At 34.3% G+C, this 10,673-nt stretch overlaps 1 protein-coding gene across 2 annotated transcripts; it reads right to left on the reverse strand.

Annotated features, from left to right (window-relative positions):
- Positions 1-858: 858 nt before the first annotated feature.
- On the reverse strand, positions 859-8,476 carry LOC110753429 (SET domain-containing protein). 2 transcript variants are annotated; one of them, XM_088252703.1, is made up of 12 exons: positions 8,323-8,476; positions 7,337-7,429; positions 6,694-6,822; positions 6,156-6,447; positions 5,859-5,974; positions 5,079-5,211; positions 3,729-3,805; positions 2,663-2,860; positions 2,133-2,322; positions 1,788-1,966; positions 1,402-1,502; positions 859-1,280 (listed from the first exon to the last, which is right to left on the reverse strand). In XM_088252703.1, exons 1-12 carry the CDS (start codon positions 8,335-8,337, stop codon positions 1,118-1,120), a joined length of 1,686 nt encoding a protein of 561 aa, XP_088108829.1. In that variant the 5' UTR covers positions 8,338-8,476; the 3' UTR covers positions 859-1,117. The 2 variants fall into 2 exon arrangements, with proteins under 2 accessions (XP_088108829.1, XP_088108833.1); XM_088252707.1 differs by lacking the exon at positions 6,694-6,822.
- Between the last annotated feature and the right edge of the window lie 2,197 nt (positions 8,477-10,673).

The following is a 10,673-nucleotide window of genomic DNA, read 5'->3' on the forward strand; positions in this document are numbered from 1 at the left end:
ACCTTTAACCCTTTTCATTTATCTTTATATTTTTTTGTTATCTTAATTTCAAGGGTGAATGTGAATGTGGCTAAAAAATATTTTGGACCAAGGTTGCACTAGGCTACAATCCAGGGCAACCTCCATGTAGTTATGCTCTTGTTCATATGTCTATTCTAATAAAGTGTCACAGCAAACATCAATTTGCCAAAATCTAGAGTTCGAGTGCTATAATCGTAGAACATAGATAGTTATATCGTGATAGGGCATCGAGTGCAAGAACCCTAGAACGTATGTCAATGTCACTATTCTGCTTTATTAGGATTCATTGTATTACAACTTTGTTGTATGTTTAGTTATTATTGATTGAATAAAATTTAAGTCAATGTCACTATTCTTATTCTTTTGCCAAGTTCGGTAGATAATTTTGGCATGGCCAAACGGTCATGTAAAACCATTGAGCTGTACCTATTTTTCTAGAGTTGATTCGGGAAGAAAGTATATAATATTTAAATATTTATATACTTCAATTATTAATGCGAAACGAGTTGCATGTGGAATATAATCTTGAAATTAAGTCCTTCAAATTTGTGGAGGCTAATAAGAGCCATTTAACTCATTGCATCTTATACATAATTTGGAGGGTCATTCTTTAAAGTTGTAAATTAATGGAAGGCTCTGAGTCAAACGTTGGCATCCTTATCTCATTCCAAAAAGTATACTTTTGCCCTCCTACAATAATATAAAATTGACAAGAATACACTGACCACATTCAAAAAGCAATGTCCATGCCTTTGTTTTCTTTCGTTTTTGGCCCTTCATGATTCTTCTTTTCAACCCACCTCCTCCCCACCAAATACAAAAATCACAAAATATAGATTTAGTTGAGGTAGGGATATTATACAAAAAACAGCACAATGACAAGCATAATTGCTTTACCAAAGTAATATTCTATGCTCAAGCAGCTCATTTCATACAATGAGGACAAACAAAATTCTGTCAATTTGTCAGCTCATATTGACAGATCATTGACCTTGTGGCCTAAATTTGATCACTAGTTTGGTTTGGTATATTCTCTACTAAAACAGAATTGTGCCCTATCAAAGTTGTACACTAAAAAGCTTTCTTATTTGTAAACTTATATCTGCTTTGAGCCTGGAGTGTCCTCAGCCAGGCATTTAGACAATTCATCTTTCACCAGTTTCAGGCCACAATAACATGAAGTTAAAACTGAAGAGACAATACTTCTTTGAATATCTTTGAACTTGATTGCCAGCTTTACATCCCAATTAGTGTTTTTCCTGCAACAAAAAAAAGAAAAGAAAAAAAGATACACATTCTCATTTCAACAAAGGAAAATTTCTGCCGCTTCAATCAATCACAGATTCACAGATTATGTGATAAAGTGTTAGGAGACTTTACCTGTCATCAAGGTCTGCATCACCAAGATTATCCATCATGTCATCACAGATGGCGCGAAGATCTTCAAGAATTTCAATTTCATTCTTCAAATTTTCCGGCAGCTGTGAAATAAAGAATTGGAAGTTCATATATGAGAATATTGAATCGACATAAAAACCGAATCAAGAAAGAAATTTCAAACTAAAGCTAAACAATATTGGAAAGAAAATGCAAATCTGAAAAATATTTTTTTTGTTCTTAACACACAAGAGTAATGTGAAAGTAATAATAGCATTTCATTAGAATAGATCATACACAATAATAAATTCCATTTCCTAATGAAAAAGATTCAAAAGAAGATGAAGATGATGTCAACCACTATAACATAAATAAGCAAAGAAAATTACTAGGTCCTTAGTATGCGGCATGGGGCTTCGAGCTCTCCTTAGGCAGTCCAAGAATGGGGAAGGCAGGCCGTAATAGAAAATATTGCAGTTATGTGATAACCAAGTAGCCCGCACCATGTGAGTAGTCCAGTTCGATATGGAGCTGCCTTCAGTAAAATCATCTTGGGCAGCATCAATATCTGCATGGGAAATGTTACTAGTTAATATTTGAGAGCACAAGTCCTCGACAATTTTTCAACAACAATACAATGGCATGTTGAAGATATATCAGGACTATGCCACGTTTGGTACTGCTTGATCAATTGTAAAAAATATCCATGAGTGAGATAGAGCAATAAAACTCACCTAGAGGAATGACATCATATAGGTTGTCACCTTGAGGTACAAAGCCATAGAACGTAATTAGATGAGAACTAGAGAAGTTTCCGTAACTAAGACAGCATTCTTGCCCTGCATTGCATGGTCTTGATAGACGGAATTTCAAGGTATTTGTTGCAGAATCTACTCTGCCATAGTGCACTACATGGGGGTCTAGCTGTGATAAGGCATAAAGCAAAAACATGACTACAGGATATCACATTGATATGAACTCAAAGTTTTTTTTTTCAATGACATGAACCATTACAAACACATCTTAATTAAACCCAAAACTGACTGTCCAGAAAGTAGATAACACAAGGTCATTCTTGTCCTTGTAACCTCTTAGTTTCTACAATATAAAGAAACTGTTCTGGAATCTGGCAACCAATTCAGAAAAGTACACTCGGAAGATGGTTATGATAAGTTGTTGGAAGAAATTCTCAGTATATTTTAAACTTTTATTTTATCTCAACAATCAGGATAAAATGTTGGGGCACAAAGAAAGGGTGGCATACCGAATGGTTCAAGAAGCCAGCAATGGGAATCAAGCATGTTCTCAGCTTTCCATCAGGGAACTTGATTTTCATGCTATTTGAGTACCACAGTTCACATGCCCACAAGAATTGCTCCCATGTGTAAAGCTCTGGTGGAAAGATATCAGGATGATCTTCGCACAGTGCAGGGAAGAGATCATCATATTGAGCACGCAAATGCTGTGACAAGAAAAGGACTTAGATGCTTAATGTTTAATTACTAGTAAGCTTTTCCTTTCAATAAAGTTTATATATATATATAGGTATGAGAAAGTTCTATGATGAAATCCTATCAGAAACTTTAAAAAAAAGGAAAGAAACGGGATGCAAATACAACATTCCATTCTTAGTTTATACGAAAGTGAGAGATCAAATATTTCAATGGCAATTGGAAAGGTATTGGCTGGAGGCTCCATAATTGATTTGGGCATCTCCATGTTCTTCCTGTATTTACTAACTCATTCAGGTTGGGTCAGACCTTGTTCTCATAGTAGATTTGTTATTGGGCAGCATTCTCTATTAAAGATTACTTGAAAAGGCAACATATAGAATAACTCAAGACCAGGTACAAATAATCAAATCCTACTTTTATAAATGGGAAAGACAGCAAACAAGCAACATTATCAGCCAAGAATGTGAACTTCAATATTCCCCAAGATGCAAACAATCTTAGAGAAGAAGAGTAGAGTAGGAGTGTGATCACTGCAGAGTGTAGGACCTTTGAGAGAACTCAGGTAGATTATGAAGGACTACTAAAACTGTATACTAAATCAGGTGATTTTTGTTGGACAGAACTGAATGGAGCACCCATAATTCCTCACCCTGAGCTTGCCTTGGCACTTGTATTTTAATCTCTTCCCTATTTCTCCCTCAAGCCTACTTAGGAATGCCTAAAACCATTCTTATAGGGGCAGGATGAAACAAACCAAATTGCCACCTCTGTATGGATGAATCATCTAACAATGTTGATATTCTCTTTATAACTGAAAGAAAGAGAGCATAAATGCCAAACAAATTAATCTAATAAGACTATTGGAAAGCTAATAACCTCTTTGGCTGCCGTAATCTCATCCAACAGCAAGGTTCCATCCAAAACCATCATCGCATCAATTCCAAAACTCAACCCTGCAACATATTGGGGAAGGAATATTAAGAAAGAAAGGATGAGATAAATTAAAACAAATAAATCAGTGTAATCATATCAGACTTGACAAATCCATTCCAAATACACATGCTTATTTTATATAATCTAACACAAAATAACTTCATCCACTTCTTGATTTCTACAAATAACTTCATCCCTCCCACCAAATTTTCCAATGTATACTTATCATGGTTGTTTTAAACCCATAGCAGGGAAAAGTCGGTTACACATGAGTTGCTTCGGACTTGACGTTATTAACGTTCTAGGTACCATTATTTCCTACTTCCTAAGAGGTGTTCAAACTTCCAAGAAACCAACACTGTTCCCTATAGTATACACCTTTATAGCAAGTCCATCTTAGTTCATAGATTTTAAGGTGCAAATGTGAGAATGAGAATTTTGGAGTTTTATGAAACACTATCCATAAACGTACAATCATTCTTTGTAGCGTCTTTTTTTTCATCATCTACAAAAAATGTTTAGTAATAACCCACGGCAAAAGGAATGATTGTCACCTTAGGCTAGTGTAACTAACTTGCAGACAGCAAAGGTTTTTCGTATATTTTACAATTCGCAGCAACAACGGGAGAAGAGGTACGTCTTCACATTTAAATTAGCAGAAAAAAACTGACATATAACAAAGCACAACTGTAAACTTCCCTGGGGTCTAGAGTAAGTTTGATATCCCCAGATGTTTCTTGTACTTGATAAAATCATTTGCCTAATTCTTCCAGCATATCTAAATAGTTTTACTCCCAAAGAAGAAAAACTATAACAAAAGTGACCATAGAGAAAATCATAGTTATGTATTGAGATAAAGTAAAACAATACCAATTATTCAACTTGCATTTATTAAAAATTAAAAATTAAAATCTTGCACAAAAATTAGATGCAAGTTACTATCTTACCTCACACTTAAATTTCTGAAAGTATTAAATAAAAAAGGTAATGAATATAATATTTTCTCATTCCCATGGGTAATTATTTTTTTGAGTTACATATAATTTTATCTTAATTTTGTTTTCGTATCTTGCTTTTATCATTACTTGATATACTAAACCTTGAGCAGCTTAACAATAAACTTTACACAAATGTATAAATTCTATATTTGACTTACATCAAACCATTACTATCTACTGAAAGAAAGATTAAATTCTTAAAAAAGAAAACTAAAATCCAAAATGCTATTTCACATAAAATGAACTTTGCAGTTGCACAAAATTAAAATAGAAATTTCATCGGCAAAGCATGTACCAGTATGAAATTCTTCTGGCAGTGTGTCAAAGTAGATCTTGAATTGTGAATCACCATTGTGCCTCTCCTTCATGCTCCACAACAACAACATCGTTTCAGAGGAAATGCCTTCAAACTTCTCTAATGCATGATACTGCAGTAAAGAAAAAAAAAAAGTAATATATTGGGCCACTTTTCTTGTTCATAGACTATGCATTTAATAATCCACGCAATATTTATTTGAGCCAACAGACTATATGCATATGAAAGATACAGACCTAAAACCTACTTTAGCTGTTGGTCCATGCTTATACCACCTCAGAAAGAACAAGAAAAAAAGCATCACTAACAGAGAGATCCAACATGATACATCAAGACATAGTGGAGTGAAGTTTATTTATGATTTACATCTGGAATAAAGTCTGGTTTTTGCTTGTGGTTCAAATGGTAACTCTATGCAGCTAGGTAAATTACCATTGACGTTCAGTAGAATGACACCTCAAACTCCACATATAGCAGATAAACAGATGTTCATAAAAATTGATCATCATTCATCAATCGTTTCTACATCCAACAAAATCTAGAGCCAACTTTGTGAACATGAAGAAAGCCAAGTTCATGAAATTCTTTCACTTTCATCTTGAAGCAACTCAGCCCCTTGCTAGATGTGGAGTCTATGTAGGTTCACTTTGATTTTCTGTTTCTGCCCATATATTTTTAGAAACTTCTTGACTAAACACAGAGGTAATACTTATAGGAAAGTTAAAAGTATTGAAAAGGGTTTTCACGTGATAAACATACCATATCAGCTTGCACAAGCTCCTCAACAATTATTAAAGATGTCGGGATCTCCAAAGCAGTATCTCCAACTTTCAGATCCTCTGTAGCTATGGCTCCTCTGCCAGCCCCTTTGACATCTATTATGATGAATGAAGCACAAAAGACATGATATAGTACACACTACACACTAGTTTCCTTCTATTGTACATGGTTAGGTTTTTTCTTTTCTTTTCTTTTCTCAGAAAACCCCATCAAATGAGGGAAAGAATAAACAAGTTACAACAGCAGTAATCATAGCAGTGAAGAGCTAAGACTTACAAGCTATCTCCAACCTTGTCTTGACACCATTGTTTTCACCCCATTGTAACAATTTTCTTTCTTTATCAGAGTTGTAGCCTTCTACAATTGTAGTCTCCAAAATGTTCTTGTTCCCAGACTGACTCATCATATCAACAATAGCATTGTGGAATTCTTGCAGGACATTCTTTTGCATTAGACAAGCACTAGAGAGTGAGCTTTCAACAAGCTGAAGGATTGAATTGAGAGCCTCTAGCTCATTTCTGGGGCCATACATATCCATTGGTTCATCTCCAGCAAAATAAAGCTCTGTCTGCACCGATTGAACCCATTATTTCATCATTAGTCTGCTAATTATACAGTGCAATCAAGGTACTATCAGGCAACTCTAAAGCCATTTCTCTCCCCTTTTTTGCCTAAACAGTCCAAGAAGTTCTCAGAATTATGCGTTTTGAAGTATCTAAAGAGGGATTCATTAGGTAGGAAAGGCCTCATTTTTCAGAATATTGTGAATTTGGCTTTGTTCTAGTTCTACAGTAAATCCTTAACATGAACTTACCTCATCTGAGTTTATGATTCTTTCGATCTGAAGCATTATTTTCAAGGAGGTTCTGATCCAATTAGGATCTGAAGACCTTTTAACATGTATTTCTTCCTTGGTACTAAATCCCATATCTTGTAGCAATTTCTGCCAGAAGATGAGAAGAAAAAAAAATTTAAAACAATGATGGTAGAAACAACTCAACTAATTCAGAAGAATACGCCAATCACCAGAAATTAACTGTTATTAAAGAATAATACAATCTACCAGAAATAGAAAAACTAGCAGCATGTACAAATCTTGTACAAATAGTAAATGGAAGTATTGACAGTTGTTCCCCAGGTAGTTTTCACCTTATTTTAGTTAAACTGCCTAATTAACAAGAATCTAACAAAAAATTCATACAGTAATTAGTTTGGCCTTTCTTACTTTAGTTAACAGCACACGTCCAACAGCTCACATATAAGTCATTGAATCTAAGAGTATCAGAAGCTCATTGACAAAAAGGGGTGATTGCTCAGTTTCTCCACTGTACATACTGCATACCATTCCATTCTCACATTTCCTTTACTACTATCATTTAGACTTCATATGAAATCCTATAAACAACATATTTCATATATAAAACAAATAAAAAATCTCATATTTATTGCTTTCTCACCTTCTTTTTATCAAAAAGGGGGTCACTTTCAGATAGTTCAAGCACAATTGAGCAGTCCTTATCCAACTCCATGGCATCATGAGATGATAATGGCTGTGATTTACAAATAAAGCATAAAAAACAATTTATCCATAGATAATGAAGGACAAAAAAAACCCACAACAAAGCGAACACAGGCACACTAATATTAGTTGAGTACCACAGGAGGGGATTCAAATACTACTTAATAATGTTTCACTGTCCCACATAAAAAATTAGGTTCCATTTGTTTACACATTATGCATACAAGCAGTTAAATCATGAGACGGGATTTATAGGAATCTTGTAGAAATGACTAAAAAAAGAACTGATCAAAGAAATTTAAGAAACCAGAAGAGTCAGAGTTATTTTAATCCTAACTAGAAAGCAATGCACAAATTTCACGACTTTTACATATAACGTGGTAAAGCACATGCCAATAAAAAACAGTAATAAAAAACAGTAAGGAGAAACCCACCAATAAAAGACAGTCAAGAACACAAAGATCATTTGTTTCTTGAGCATATATAGCATTGTGTATAGCTGTGTGTCTATATCAAAACTTAAACCCTACACAGATATGAGATATGAAGCTTATTGAGGAAAAGTCCTTCAAAGAAGAGAAAGGCAACGAAAACATTCTAAGCACAGACATGAGATATGAGGGACAAATTAGGTTAAAAATCAAAGTTTGTAAATAATGGAGGCAATAAACCGTCTGCTTGGAAATCGTCAGAGACGAAATAAATTCAAGAATCTTGCAGAAAAGGAGTTGAAATTGAATACAAGATCGAAAGTTTTTAGGTGTTCTTCCAATTTCTAAGCACGTAAAGAGAAGACAAAAGAAGCAACAAAGTTGTAATTCAGAATGCAATCTATGGAAATGAAATTTCAAGAACATAGAAGAAAGCAACAAAGTCGCAGGAAGTTAAACAAAGAAAGAGAAGTTGAATAGTAAGGGGGTTTACTTTATTGACAGCCATTGAAGCGCAGCTCAAAGAAGAACCGTAACGAGAGAGAGAGAGAGAGAGAGAGTGAGTGAGTGAGTTTGGGCGGCAAGAGTGAGTTGTTGTAACTTGGAAAAGCCAGGGGGGAAACGTATCTTCTGTTTATTCTGTTTATTTTCTGTTTTAATGGAAACGCTTCCTTTTTTTATTTTCCTCTTTTTCTGTTTATACTCCAAAACAGAATATTTAGAATATTTTTAAGTATAGCCGTGCGGCTATATAAAAAAAATATATATCTTAACCGTATAGCCGCACGGCTATACCACAAAAAAAGAATATTTTAAAGTATAGCCGACCGGCTATATCCTGTACATAGCAAACTAAGAAAAAACCTCTCCTGACGAAGTTTCGTCGGCATAGATCTATGCCAGCAAATATTTGTCGGATTAGACATCTTGCGACGAAAGTTACCTCTGCCGACGAAATTTCATTGAAAGAGTTCTAATCCAGTAAATATTTTCTGGCATAGACCTGTGCTGACGAAATTTCGTCGGGAGAGGTGTTTTTGTTTTTTGTTTTTAATTTTAAATATATAAAATTAGTTTCATTACTTTTTTTTTTTGGCCAACTTCTTTAGTTTAATATATGTGATTAAGCAATATCTTAGCCCTTTTGGATTACTTTAATTAGTAATTATGTATTAATTATCATTTCTTTAGTGAATATTTAAGGGATTTTTGTAAACCTGTCACTTGAAATTGATCCTATGGACTTGCACCCAGGGGATATAACTCACTTTGATATTTCAACATTATGTTTGGAACAGCTGTGATCTTCCTGAAATAGTAAAAGCTTCGAGGATCATGTATGAATACATTGTTGCTTGTATAACAAAAGTCAAGGAAGGGTTCATCAAGAGTGATGAAAGCATACCTCTTTACTAAGTTGTTGAAGAACATGGGGGATATCAATCAAGGAGAGCATCACAGTTCTACTACATATACATGACATATGTGCGTTGTACTCTTTTCCCTTCAAGTAGGTTTTCTCCCATGTGATTTTTCCTCGTAAGGTTTTAACGAGGCAGAATAAGCGCATCCAACACCATATCAATGATCTAGAAGAATGTTGCACTCTTTTTCCCTTTGCTTTGGTTTAGTCCTACTGGGTTTTCCAAGCAAGGTTTTTAATAAGGCAACTATGTCATTGTTTGGTGGTCATCCAATGAGAAGTGTTATAAATCTATAGAATGTGGATGACCATCATAACATCCATTACCTCCACCCCTTATTGCTTTGTAACCTATGCCCTCATTATTGTAATTAATAGCTATAAATTGTGGGTTAAATACCTCTGTGTTAAGCCTATAAATAGGCGTTTATCAAAGATGAATATAACAAGTTGATAGAGAAAATTCTATTTCCTTTCTTTCTTTTTTTTCTCTCTACAATTTTCCTCTATTTTTATAACAAATTTGTTTTATTTTATTTTATTTGTTATGTTGTTGGCTTGTAATTTTGAAACCATTGGTTATAGTTTTTTTAAAAGTTTCAGTATTAGAGTCATGTTAGACATTAAAGGTGTTGATGCAACTAAAGTTAGCATGTTAGACATTGGTGGTTCTTGTGATTGGGATAATGACTCTTCATTCATTTAGGGATTTTTTTTTTTTTTTGGTTGTTGTTGCCAAAGAATGCTTTGTTTAAGCCCAACAATTTAAAATTTTGGTCATAAAGCTTAAATATCCACACACACAAAAAACTCAAATGGGCTTTTACAGTAGGCCCAAATGGTGAGAACTGGGAACCGAATCAGACTAACCAATCTGGTTTGGTTCGGTTCTAATATAAGTTTTGTATAAAAAAACAAAATTGGACCATGTGAAAAGTATCAATTCTGATTCCTGTTTGGGGTGAGAATCGGACCGTGCGCAGGCATACCCAAAACGACCCTTATTGGGCTCTTTTTCCATTTCTTGTTCAAAACAATCTGTTTTCTTTTAGTCTCTGTGCTGCTGTTGCTGGTATATCCCGGGAGAGCTTGAAGTTGTATATTTTTCTTTTTTCTCAGTTCCGATAAAAAATAAATAAATAAAGCATTGAAGATTCTTTGACTGATACCACAACCGTATCCTTACCCTTGAATCCATCTTCACACATAAGCACCCTCAAATATTTATAACAATTTACTCTCCATCATGTTTTATCCCACATCATATAAAACTATTGCAAATTTTGATTTTGGTCTTTGGAGCAAAACTTAGGCTGATAACCCTTCCTACCTATTATTACTCAACCTAGGTCCATTTGGGCTATTGACCGAAAAAAAAACCGTCCATTTGGGCTTCGTTTTGTACTAGAAAAAAAACAAAA

The sequence above is a fragment of the Prunus avium genome, chromosome 1 (genome assembly GCF_965620075.1).
Source record: "Prunus avium chromosome 1, drPruAviu1.hap1.1, whole genome shotgun sequence".
Classification (NCBI taxonomy): Eukaryota; Viridiplantae; Streptophyta; class Magnoliopsida; order Rosales; family Rosaceae; genus Prunus; species Prunus avium.